Source organism: Chenopodium album, chromosome 3 (genome assembly GCF_948465745.1).
Source record: "Chenopodium album chromosome 3, dcCheAlbu1.1, whole genome shotgun sequence".
In the NCBI taxonomy this organism is placed as follows: Eukaryota; Viridiplantae; Streptophyta; class Magnoliopsida; order Caryophyllales; family Amaranthaceae; genus Chenopodium; species Chenopodium album.
This window is the reverse complement of record NC_137836.1, coordinates 70616889-70631146: the sequence shown is the minus strand read 5'-3', so window position 1 is coordinate 70631146 and position 14258 is coordinate 70616889. Positions and strand designations below refer to the sequence as shown.

Below are 14258 nucleotides of genomic sequence, written 5' to 3'. Positions count from 1 at the left end.
AATCAAACCTACTTCCGTGGAATCATGTAAATTAAAGACATTAAGTTCGGCACCCTAACTTCCTAATAATCCGTTCTACCTACTTCCGTGGAGAATTTCATACCCTTAATTGATCTATTCAAATCCGTCAAAACCCAACTCCCGTTGCGATCTAGACAATGGAATAATAACAATACCAATTATCCCTAATCTAGTATTGGCATAAGCACAATCAATTAAGCATGAACAATATAAATAATTAATTGAGAATTTAAAAGAATAAATCAAGTATTAATCATACTAGGGATCAACTTAAATCTAGAAAATAAGACTAGAAATACATAATAAAAGAAAAGTGAATTAAGCAAAGAAGAAAATTATTAAAGAACAACTAACTAGTTGCTGCTCCTAGTTTTGCATCATGCGGCCACACCTCTTATTATCCCTAATAACAAGCTATATATAAGCAATGAGCCAAAGATAATATTAGAGTAGTTGAATACAATTAAAACTCCCGAGAAATCAAGCCCATACGAGCCCAATTTCGTGTACAAAGTACCAATCACGAGCAGGCCACAACCTGGTTGTGGCGCACCTCTACTGGCCACAGGCGGGCTGTGGAATGGGCTGTCACACCACTCTTCTTCTTCTTTTTATAATGTGCTTCCGCGCGCGGGTAGGCTGTGGAGAAAGGCATATGTCACATCTCGGTTGTGGAGTAGGTTGTCCTTGTGTAATTTCCTTTTCTTTGTCATATTAAAACATCTCCAATACATAGCTCAACTCGCACAATAGCTTATTCCTACAAAACAAAGAAAAAGATCCCGAGGAGAGCAATAATCGAAAATATATATAAATTAATGCTTAAATAATTAAATGTAGAAAGAACTCACGACAAATATCATATAAATACAACATATAAAAGGTGTATTTTATTGTGTTATCAGCCTAGCAAATAGTTTTTTTAGATAAGGACAACAATTGTGTAAGGACTATCATTTTTAGAAAAAAAAAAATCACTTAGATGGTTATTTTGATAAAATTAAATTAGATTGATCTAAACTTAATTATTAATTATATCGTACTTTTCTATTTAATTTTGAAAGATAAAACCATTTTTAATTATTTTTAGTCAATGCGTCATTCTAGTTTTAATTCTACAAGCTAAGAGACGCACACAATGCGTGCGTGTGAAATATAAGTAATATACAAGCTCGATTTTTATTCCATAATATATTCTCCTTAATTCTAATTTAAAAATATTAGTGGGTTTTAAAATTGTTAATAAAATATAATAAAAAAAATATGATGATGATGTTATGTATGCTAAATATTTGACTTTCTTAAAAAAGAATTAAAAAGAAAACATAGTAGTTATTTATTTTTATTATTTTTTTTTACCAAGATGATGTTTTTTTAAGGATGGTAGTTCTTCTTTTTTTGCCGAAAGGAATATTTTGGGAAAGTGAAATTTATCATCCAAAACCCCCTTTCACTTTATATATAGAATAGAATTATTAATCTTTTTTAAAAAAATTTATCTTTAAATTGATGTATTGCCAATTTTATGTAATATTTTTCTTTATTTATATTTTGTGCGGACTGATCATATTTACACCTTATTAACTTCACTTTACAAAATTAATATTTAATTTGAGTTCGGTATAATTAATTTAAATTCAAAAATAAGTTTAGTTAAGTAAAAATAATTCCAGTTAAGTAATAATCAATAACTTAGCTTTTAGAAAGAAATTAACATAAAATCGACAAAAATAATTTTAGTTTAGCAAAAATAATTTCAATTCAGTAAAACTAATTTAAGTTCAAAAAATATAAATTCAGTTCAATAAAAATAATTTCAACACAGTAAAAATAATTTCAGTTTAGCAAAAATAAGGTAAAATGAATTGGACCTTAGTCATACAATAAAGAAATATATTTTATACTAATTTTGTTTCAAAATGATTTAATGCAAGAATTGATGTGATTTTGGTAAAAATAAATAAATAAATAAAAAAAAGAAGGAAAAATTAGAAATAATAATCCCAACTTCCGTCAATTTTGGTAGAATAATCTCAACTTTGGATTATACTGGAATAATCCGAACTTTGGGGGGTCTTGTTTTTTTCTTCAATCCCAAATACCAGTTACCGGTTGAATGGGTTAATTTTTTTTTGTTTGTTAAAATGACACGTGTTGCAAAGTAATTGGTTAAAAAATATTAAAAAAAAAAACAGGCAAAACCTCAACCACCCTTAGAACTCCGGCAACCCGCCACCTCCCTAACTCAACCACCTCGCTAGCTGGCCCGTCGTCCCTCCCCCACCACTAGACTCGCCGCTTTGGCGCTTCTCCTAAGCCACAGTCCCCCCCAAACCCACCCCCCCCACATAACCACCTATAAAACCCATCCATCCCCCATTTCGAAAACTTCCAACCACCACTCCACTTACCCCAAAACCCTAGCGGATAGGGTTTTTGACGGTGAGGAAGTGGTTGTCGGGGGTTTCGAGAGAGGAGGAGGGGTTTTGAGTGTGTTTCGAATGGTTGGAGGGGTTTAAAGGGAGTTCCAGTTATGGAGGGCGGAAATCCAAATTGGGAAAGGAGGGGATTAGGGGTGGAGGTGGGTCGCAACGACGACACATGAGGTTCGAGGGGAAAGCGGTACACTGTTGGGGCAAAGGAAGGGAGGGGTAGGCGCGGGCGGCGATGGCAGGTGGTGGTGGTTACAGTGGTCATCTAGAGGATAAGGGCTTTCTGGTTTTTTTTTTCAAAAAAAATTTTTTTTTTTAATTTTTTTTGGACCAATTTCAACTTGACACGTAGCACATAACCTGTAATAGTAGGTCATTGAATTTTGTTAACCGGTTTGAGATTGAAGAAAAAAAGACCCCCAAAGTTCGGATTATTCCAGTATAATTTAAAGTTGTGATTATTCTACCAAAATTGATGAAAGTTGGGATCATTATTTCTAATTTTTCCTAAAAATAAAAGAGGGTTATACATTCGGTGATTCAAAGGAGATAGTATAGACAAAAAAAGAAGCTGTCAAATTTGGCTCTTTAATGGAAATATTTAGCAAATTGTAATAATTTTATACCCATACTTCTCAAGTTTACCAAATAAAAAAAATTTAAAAAATAAAAACCAAAAAAAAATATACTTCTCAAAATTACGTTTTATATTGATTTTATTTAATTACATTTTATTATGATTTCAAATAGTAAACCTGTAAGATAACCCTTAGCCGAGGGTGAATCCTCTAACGTTTAAATTAGGGCCTGTTCATATTTACTGAACTGAGCTGAATTGAACTGAACTGAACTGAATTGATTGGAGCTGAACTGAACTGAACTGATTGGAGCTGAACTGAACTGAACTAAGCTGAAATGAATATTTTATGAGAGAGGGAAATTAAGAGTTGAACTGAACTGAACTGATTGGAGCTGAACTGAACTGAACCGAACTGAAAATAAGTAAATATGAACAGGCCCTTAGACGTCAAACAATGTATAATTTTAATATATTTAGAGAGATACTAGATTTGATCTTCTTAGACGATAAGAGTGACCTCCTTTTACCATATCCGAATATATTTATATGCGTTGTGTATATATATATTAATAATAAAATATGAATGGACAATAATGAGTCCTATTAGTGTATTTGGCTTATTTGGGCCTTGTGAGCCCTTTAGTATGTATATATATAGTAATAATAAAATATGAATGGACAATAATGAGTCCTTAGACTAGTACGAGTAGGATTACCTTAGGATATAACCATTTAATACTCAAACATTAAATATAGTGGTTAGTCAAAGGTTAATAACAATGCACAACTACGGAGTACATGAACATAATTAAATGCTATTAATTTAATTTGACTTTTTTTTTTTTTGAAACAAATCAATTCATTAATAAAAAGTCATCCGACATCTACAAATGAAATCTAAATTAACAAATACATAAAATTGAATCAAATTAGGTTTTCCTTCATCAGAGCTACGATCGTTGAAAAGATCTTGCACTGTGGTACATCTCTCGCACACATCGCTGGAATATACAGCCTTTTCGGAGAGACGGTCTAACGATTGTTGTAGCCATAAGGATGATTCTCATCTGATTCGCCTGAACACATTTGAAAATTTGACAACCGTTGCGATTCCGAACAAATCTTTACCAAAGAACTGACAATAGGGCAAAAGATGATTACTTTTTTTATGAACCCTAACACACAAACAAACCCTAAACAAAAACAAACAACTAAACTAACGAAAACTAACTACTCCACCATAGGGAGACGGACGAATATCTACACTACTTGTGTAGATTTATTGAAATTCAAATTGCAAAACTAAATAAAATTAAAGGAAAAGGGTCGGAAATAGTCTAATTTCCGAAGAAACTAGACTATTTCCGGCCTAAACGGCCAAGATTTTGGAGAAACCCTAGAAGAGATGAGGAGATGAGAGGAGATGAGAGGAGATAATTTAATTTGACTAAAGTAAGCAAAACAAATATAACAAATATTTAATTGATCATTTTGTCAAAATATACACCAATTCAATTTTATTAGTGCGGTGCAAATCTTAAAGTCTCATCGGCAGCAAACGTGCGATCGACTTAGCGCACGAAGCTAAAGAAACATTGAAATAGATAAGCTTAAATGATGTTATAAATATAAAGGAGGCATAATATAAGAAGTGGAACTTAAAAATAAAACAAAATTAAAAAAAAATAAAAAAAAAATGGCTTATTGTTCTCATTTCTTCTTATTAGCAACCATTGTTGTTTTTGCCTTACTAAGCATTGCTTCAGCAGAATACAGGTCCGGCCGTAGCCTGAAGCCGTACCGATCCGATGATCGTTCATCCTACAAGGCTGGGCGTAGCTTAGAGACTTACGAACCGGAAGAAAATGCTCCAAGTTACAAGTCTGGTCATAGCCTACATTCATACAAACCCCTTGAAAAAAGTGATGATGCTATAAATATTCAAGGAATGATCTATTGTAGAGAATCCAAGGATTTGATTCCCATGCAAGGTAATATATAGTCTCATGCATAGCAATTGATAGCATAATCTTTTGTATTGCCATTAATATCACAAATTTTTCTACGAATTCACAACTATAGCAAGAAATAACTATAGGGTGATGAGAAAGAAAAAAAATACTCCGTCTATTTCATAATAATCACAACACTTTGATCGGCACATATGTCAATACTTAACTTTGACCATTAATATATATGGAAATTCATTACAGGGGCAACAGCAAGGGTTACATGCATGTTAAAGGACAAATATGGAGATGAAAAGGCACCTTTCTCAGTAAAGACACCAGTCACAGATAAAAAGGGTTACTTCCTTATCAATTTAGCCAATTACACACCTCCAGGCTACAGCCTCGGCAGCTGCAGGGTGTTCCTTAATGAACCCGCCGATTACTGTGACTGCAATTTCCCAACTGATACTAACGATGGCCTTTTTGGTGCTCATCCTTCCAAACCTAGACGCCTTTCGGACAATGCTATCCTCTACTCTGTTGCACCTTTTGTCTTCAAATTATCCTCAAAGTAATAGTAATTGGGTTGAGAGGAATTGAAGCTCTTTCCTCTTTGGTCTTTTAATTTAACCTTATTTAATTTATGTTTTACCAAATAGGGTTGTTCAAAAGTAGCCCTTTTAATTTCTCTTTGGTCTTTGACCTTTAAATTTTCTTTTATGTTTAATTGATCATCAATCGCCATAATTGGGATGATTGTTAAATTAGTTAATATAAGTGTAGTTTGAATGTTATTGGGTGATATTTGGGAGAAAAAGAGATAAATCTTTCTTTTGAAGCATCAAAACTGTCAAATAATTCTGATTATTGAGAATTATTGAGTTATGTTGTATCAAAATCAGATATATTGTTACGTAGAGAGAAGTCGTTAATTAGTTTTCTTAAGTTTGAAGGTTATTTAATATCAACTTTGAGTATTTGATGAGTGAGAAGAACGGAAGAAATAAACTAGATTTGAATATAATTTTAGTTCTATAAAAAAAGTTTAGGACTACAAAAATAATAGGGAAATTCTTAGTGGTAATCTTTAATAAGGTTTATGAAATTGACTTTGGTACTCACTAGTTAATTACCATTTCTAATTCAACGGTGACATTAATGATAGTTACTCCCTCCATTTTTAAATACTTGCTCCATTTCTCTATGACACACATGCTGATTTTAATCTTTGATTACTAAAATCTTTAATTATCAACTAGATTAAACCCCGTGCAATGCACGACTGTTAAATAATTCTAATGACAATAAATTTTACCAAAAATAATGGATATAAATATTATAAATAGACTTAGTAGTAAAAAATATGAAATATTGTGAAAGAAATTAATTAAACATGTAATAGTTATGATGGGCAATTTGATATTTAAGGACATTAATTTTAGATTTTATTTATACAAACTAAAAGTCATAATTTAATTACAATTACAATAAGTTTTTTTTTTTTTAGTAAGTGGTTTTGGAGGGAAAACTTTTTATAATATTTTGCCAAGTGTTCTCTAAGTTTCGCCTTTAGTATAATGTAATTGATAAGTATAAATTCTAACAATTGAAAATTAATAATCTATTCATTGAGATGATTCCAACAAGTACCCACAAGATTATATTTAAACTTATGTATAAATCACAAACATTAGTCAAAGTAGTATAAATCACAAACATTAGTCAAAGTAATATAAATCACAAACTTATGTTAACCAGAATTCAACCTCTTTCTGTGCATAAGACTGACTACTCTTGGATGTCCTGGTTAGTTTTCAGCATGGTCGAGTTCTTTGAAGGTCCTTATCTTTGATACACATCATTGTTTTTGGGTGTCCTATACTCCTATCTAATAGCCAATTCATCTAAACCTTGTTTGTGCTTAAAACGAGCAACTACCATAGTATGACTCCCTAGTATTGAAAACGCGCGTGAAGTGCCTTTAAGGAATTGAAGACAAATGATTAATATCTCTATCTACTAACAAAATTTTTGTAAAGTTTGATATTGTAAAGATAAACATTGAAATGGTTATAACAAAACCCCACATAACTATGTTTTATCATAACTAATTAATCAAAAAGTTAGTTTAAGTAGAGTTTGTAAATAGTGTTAGAATTCAAAACGTGTTAACTATAAAAGAATGGAGGAAGTATTAAAGGGATGCTAACACAACATAGCTCGTGCCCACCTTTACACATTGCTCACAATTCTCTATAAATACTCAACAGTAGCATCATATTATTATTAGATCTATGTGCACGTGACGTATGCTTGTTCTAAATTATACTACGGGCCTATTTAGATTTATTGAGCTGAACTGAACTGAAGTGATTGGAGCTGAATTGAATTGAATATTTTAGGAGAGAAGGAAATTAGGAACTGAATTGATTGGAACCGAACTGAAATTAAGCTGAAGAGAACAGACCCTACATTCATTTTTCAAGAGTATGTAACAATTAACAATATTTTAGATGGACATTACAACCTTTTTGTATATATATAATAGAGAGGTTTTATGGTAAACACTTGGACTCTTCTTACATTTAATTTACTTAAGTCACATTGAGTTGAGTGTATGCCTGTATGAGTTGGTGAAAAGTTCTTAGGAACAAAGATTAGGTTGCTTGATCTGTATATGGCTTGAGGGCCTGTTCCGATTGACTGAACTCAGCTGAACTGAACTGAACTGAACTGAACTGAGCTGAACTAAGCTGAACTGAACTGAACTGAACTGAACAAAACTTATTAATTAGTGATTTTTAACTACGGATTAGTGATCTTTGATTATTTATTGATTATTTATTGATTATTTATTACTATACATATGTGTATATACAAATGTACATATTAAAATATTTACGAAAAATATACTATATAATTATAATTATAAAATGTATGGAAAATATATTAAAAACTTGAAACCTCTAAACATTTTAAACACATATACTATTTATTATTATTATTATTATTTATTGATGATTATTATTATTATTTATTGATTATTATTATTAGTATTATTATTTCAATTATTATTGTTATTATTATTATTATTATTATTATTATTATTGTTATTATTATTATTATTATTATTATTATTATTATTATTATTATTATTATTATTGTTGTTGTTGTTATTATTATTATTGTTGTTGTTGTTGTTGTTGGTTGTTGTTGTTGTTGTTGTTGTTGTTGTTGTTGTTGTTGTTGTTGTTGTTGTTGTTGTTGTTGTTGTTGTTGTTGTTGTTGTTGTTATCATTAGACATAAATTAAGAGCTGAGCTGAACTGAACTGAACTGAGCTGGACTGAACTGAACTTAACTGAATTTCAACGGAACATAACAGGCCCTGAATCAGTTTATCGCTTCAAGCAACGATCCATCATTGAGGGTCTCATTGCCTAATTTGTGCCCTATCGGTGTTCCAAGAAACGATGTGCCTCAATTTGGGAGTTCGAGACCTCAACTTATGATGTCTATAATGTTGGGCTACAATTATCAGTTTAGAGGCCCAATCCATTTGTTTGAGGGAGTAATAAATAACTACAAATTTTACCCTACACCCTAGTAGGGTGTTCCACCTACACCCCCCTCAAAACTATATCGTTTTGTAGCTAGTGTGGGTAGTACTCACGAATAACTTTGATTCTTTTTTTTTAAATCCATTTTTAATTCCTTCCTTTCTTATCATTCAAGCTAAGCTATGTATATACTTTCTCCGTTAACTATTATTTGCAACAAAGGGGGTGTTTGCGGAGGCAAAATTTGTTTGTGAGAGTAAAATGGAGAGAGAAAAAGTTGGGTGCATGTGATGAGGAGAGAGATAGAGAGAAATGATTACCTAAAAAGGAAAAAAAAACATTTGTTGCACATAATAGTTAGCATCCATTTATATATATGTTGCAAATAACCGTTAACGGAGGTAGTATATGATTTTAAACAATATATTTTCTCTCTCCTCAATTGATTGTAGTACCTTCATTCTCTCTGCTCAATTCATCTTCTTCATTTGATTTTTATACTAATTTTCCAGTTTATTTTTTACGATTTTGATAATTGATGTTGATCATCAATGTCTAATTCTTCCTCTGCCGATTTCGATCGTGATTGCGAAAGTGTATTTTCATCTGGAGTTCGATTGATTGATTCGTTTGTTCAACAATGTATGATCATAATTTTGTACTTTTTGATTATCAATACTGTGTTATGTGGATGCTCTGTTTATTTCTACATAATTTTGTACTCGATTTTGTTGCTTTAATTTATTTGTTATATGTTTTCATTGCTTCAATTTTGATATTTTGATTATGATGATGATGAACATTTTTGCATTGTTAATACTCTGTTGTGATGACGATGAACATTTTATGTTCATTTTCAATGTCATATTGATCATTTGTTTTTACAATTTTTTTCATGATAATATTATGTGTTAAAATTTTTCAAATTGAACATGTGCAGTTTCGTTATTGAACATTTTATGTATTAACTATTGATCATTTTTGAAACCATTTATGTTCACTTATAATTGTATATTAATAATGTGTGCAATAGAAAGAAAAAAAAAAGGGTGATATTGTTGATGAAGAAGCAGCTAAGTCTGAATTAACAATTTAAATCTGAAGAAGAAGCTTTTGAAATGTATAACGAATATGCTTTTAGGAATTGTTTTGGAATTCGAATTGGGAAGAGTAAGAGGAGAAAAGACGATTCATTTTTTATTAAAAGATTTGTTTGTTGTAGTGAGAGTTATAAAGATGATAGGTGTATGAATAATAGTGTTATGATAAGTGTAGGCTTATAGTGAAAGCACTCTTCAATCCAGCATATCTGATGATTTAGATATTTCATCTCATGCTAAGGTTTTTTTTTTCTAATATGTTTATATAAGTATTTGTAATTGAACATTTATTGATTTAATATTGATCATCAATTAACTTTTTTTTGTAGGCGAAGTATTTAAATGTTGTTGAAGGTGTTTCTGTTGTTCAAGCTCGTTCTAACGTTTCTACAAATAAAGGTGTTGTTGGTGTTAAAACTAATGCTCAAGTTAATCCAAAAGTATTAGTGCGTCTACAAAATCTCAAACTAGATATTTTGTTCCACCCGTAGTGTAATACCCGCGTATATTTTACGATTTGATAAAATATAAAATTAGAGCTTTTATATATACAAATATAATATTTTGATAGAATTTTAATAATATATTTTATTAAGTATTTTTTTTAATCTCTTTTATGAGAGGATATATATACCCCCTCACCCTAATAATATTCCCTAAGAGGTGTTCAACCGTAAGTTTGGATTTAACCATAAATCTTTTGACCAAACTTTGTTTAACTTTATTTTTTCTATGGTGATGTCATGCGTAATTATCCTACATGTATAATCATATTTATGGTTTGCTCCATCGTTAATCGCAACTATCGTTAGCATAGTTCGTTGTTTCATGGATCTTTGATCGTGTTCAATATTTAAGTATCGATCGATCATAAGGTAATCACACTAAATTTTAGAGATGTTTGTATTATATTTCGTATTAATATTATGTGTGATATGATTTATTAATGGTACCCCTTGTATATATGATTAATTATTATGATATTGTATGACTTGATTTGATTTAAATATCATATTACTTTTGTTGTATATAATTGATTGTACAATTATTTCTAAGGTTTTAATGTTGTTGTTATAGGGAGTATTGTGTTATCGAGGTTTTAGAGTTGTTAATGCAGAGTATTATTGTTGGGTTGTGAGTTGATTATATTTGGGTATTAGTTTTATTGCCCTATAAGAGTTGAGATATTAATTTTATGAATTGAGTTGATCTTGTTATGTAATTTGGGAACTGTGCCATTGTTGAGATATTATCTATTTGTTTATGAATAATTATTTGATCAAGAATGAGATCAAAAGGTTGAGAATTATTATTTTGTTCTTGGTTTGAGGCTCGGCGTTATATAACTTAGTCCTTGGCTTGTTGTTAAGAGGGTAATAATCATGAGTTAAGAATGAGGTACAATCTTTATTATTTATTTTTCTATGGTCTTCTACAGTGGGAATTGTCCCGTATATGGTCTGGTTCAAGATGTTTTTTAGTTATTGGGAGTATTCAAGTTTTTATACTTGTCGCTTTTATTCGAATTACCCATGTCCAAGGCTAGGTATAAAACAAAGAACATGACACACTTATGGGTTATATGAGTTAATTGAGTAAAAATTCGTATTATTATTCGAGGTTGAGTTGATAAAGGTTATTTTTCAGAGTGCAATGTGTAATGTAGTTTTGAACTACATTGTTTAATTGAGCTAGTATTGTCTATTATTCAATTATACTCTATATTCTGATTAGTGGTGATTACTCAGCTTTTTGCTGACGTGTGTATTGTTTTGTTGTGCTATTTGTGTTTGCGGCAATGTCTTTTTCTTATATATGGAGGCCCTGCGACGATCTATTTTGGAATTTGTCCTTAATGGTGAGCAGTCAATTTTGTTTAAACAGGTTGATCAAGTGGTTGTAGCTAAAGGAGCTCAAGTGTTTCGATTAGTTTGCTATAACAAGTTTGTAAAGTTGTACAAATAGCTCACTTAGATTTATTGGATTGTAATTATTGGGATTTTGTAAGCCTTAACACTTGACATATTGTTGAGTGTGGCGGTAATACCTCCAATTTAGGTGTATGCTTCCGCAATTTTATTCAAAGGTCGTTTATTTTCCTTTAATTCCTATTTATTATTAACTAGTAAATCGGGGGTGTTACACGTAGTTCTTGGCATTGTTCAAACTTTAATCCAGAAATGTTTAAACCCCATTCCAGAAATGTTCAGTCAACAAATGTTTAAGTTATTCCTCCTACGGTTCCAATAAATGATCAAGGTGCTCTTGTTCAAAGTTCTTCAAGTGTTAAAGACATAAGAATTTGTTTCTATATAGTACCTTTTTTAGTATATTGTTTTTGTAAAATTCAACATATGTAAATGATTATTTATCATTTTGAAAATGAACAAAAGTAAAGAACCAACAACCAATTTATAAAACCTAAAAAATATATTATTTTTTTCCATACAAATAAAGATTAAAATGAAATATCAATTACAAGGATTTTTTTTAACAAATAAAATCTAGAAGTCTATTTTCCTCCACAAAAAAAAAAACATCTATAAAACTATATATAAGATACGATCATATACACATTCATAAATGAACATATAACATGTACTATTCCTTTGCAAACTTCCTTGCTTATCTTCTATTTAACCTATATTTAGTGTTTTTCTTCAAATAGCATCAGTTCCGCATCCTTGCTTCATAATTTGGTCCACCTGTTGAACAAAATGAATTAACAAATGTTAATTATTATATACACTACTTTATAAATGAACAATATATCTTACATTATTGAACATTTATCACTTTTACACTATTTGATTTCAAATCACAAATCTAACTCTCATTAAGTTTAGTAGTGAAGGTTTCTATATGCTTCATAATGTATACTCCGCAGTTTGTATAATCAGCGTTGTTAAGCCATTTTATCTTCTCCAAAACAACTACACATTCTTCAATTCCATGTGCAAATTTATATCAAATGTGTAACTTTAGACATCACTACAATATAGCTAGATTGGTTGTAAGATATTAGTTTAAATGCATACAAATGAACATTATCAATATTATACATGAGCATAATGTATAAAAGAAATGAACATTCGTTATTTAGGCATATAAATAGATATGTGACAGGGTAAAGTCGTATCCCCTAATAAAAAATAATTACCTAATTCACTAACTAAAGTAGATAGGGAAGTAGGGTCGATCTCCACAGGGAAACAAGCCTTTTTACTCCTAATTAAATATTATAATCTAAATTATTTAAGTAACCAATATTAAAAGTTGAATATGAAACTAAACTAAAAAGAGTAAGAAAAGGGAGAAAATAATATATAAAAGGATCTAGGGCATAGGTTCAACAATAAATAATACTCCGGGGTAAAATAGGGTAATCAATCATTGACTTTGCATAAATAACATGATTAACTGGCTCTCGCAATTTATTAACCAACATAGATCTAACAGGCTCTTGCAATTTACTAGATCTAAGTTTTTATTGAAGATAGCCTTTAATATCAAATTAACATCTGCTCGATTCATCAATTTAATATTGCTATACTTTTACAAGCCGCAATTGTAAAACATTAAAACAATCCAATAAGAAATCATCATGCAATACCAACAATCAATAATAGTCAATCATCAATGCATCAATTAACCAGATTGTAAAGGGCTCTCGCTACTTATTACAATCACACAATTAAATTACCGGTATTAAATCTCATCTCTCGAATCTTGATTTAACCATTTATAAATTAACTTGCCTATTGAAACTAGACCTAAACATTAATTCTCATCTCTCGATTCTTGAATCAATATTGTCAAACTCATGCATAAAAGACAGGCCTAATCTAGTCACAGAGCATTAAATCAATCAATAGGAAATTAATCTAGCATTGATAATCAACAACAATAATTTACCCCTTCATATTATTTATTAGATCCCCATAAACCCTAGAAATTAAACTACTCACACATAATTAAATATAGACTAAGCAAAGCAATAAAATAAATCATGATCAAAGGAATAAAATAAATAACTAAGATTAAGGGAAGAGAAATCGTCACCAAAATAAATCTAGAATTAATCTAAGAAATAAGAACAAAGGTTTAGAGAGAGAAAACTAAGTAGAGAGAGAAAGTCTAGGAGAAAGGATTAAGAGAAGAAGAAGTGGTAGAAGAAGAGAGAAGAAGATCTTCCCCCAAAAGAAGAGACGACCTAAAAACGTATTACGGAGGAGTATTTATACTCCGTACAAAAATCCTAAACTAAAACAAATTAAAACGACGCTAATCGTCCCCTAAAAATACACGCGCCCGATCGGGCGAGGCACCGCCCGATCGGGCGCGCCTTTTTTATCTCTAATAGCAATCTCGCGCCCGGCCGGGCGCGTCACCGGGCGCTCCTCCCGCCCGGCCGGGCGCGCCTCCGGGCGCCAGCCTTTTTGGCCGGGCAGATCATTTGGGCCAATATTTGGACTTCGATTGGGCTCCAATTCTTCGGGCCAATCTGGGTTTCCTCTTTGGGTCTTGAATACTCGGTCCAAATACCCCGATATCACCTATACCGAGCCCTTAATCACCGGTTTGATGGCTCCAACCGACCCTGGGCTATAAAAT

The 14258-nt window shown here is 31.1% G+C and overlaps 1 protein-coding gene across 1 annotated transcript; it reads left to right on the top strand.

Annotated features, from left to right (window-relative positions):
* Window positions 1-4729: 4729 nt before the first annotated feature.
* LOC145625291 (protein SEED AND ROOT HAIR PROTECTIVE PROTEIN-like) lies at window positions 4730-5808 on the top strand. The gene is made up of 2 exons (XM_081678352.1): window positions 4730-5024; window positions 5247-5808. Exons 1-2 carry the CDS (start codon window positions 4730-4732, stop codon window positions 5558-5560), a joined length of 609 nt encoding a protein of 202 aa, XP_081534478.1. The 3' UTR covers window positions 5561-5808.
* Window positions 5809-14258: the final 8450 nt, after the last annotated feature.

Coding starts and splice junctions, on each gene's coding strand:
- LOC145625291 (XM_081678352.1), top strand. CDS start 4,730: ATGGCTTATTGTTCTCATTTCTTCTTATTAGCAACCATTGTTGTTTTT. Junction 5,025..5,246: donor GGATTTGATTCCCATGCAAG/GTAATATATAGT, acceptor AATTCATTACAG/GGGCAACAGCAAGGGTTACA.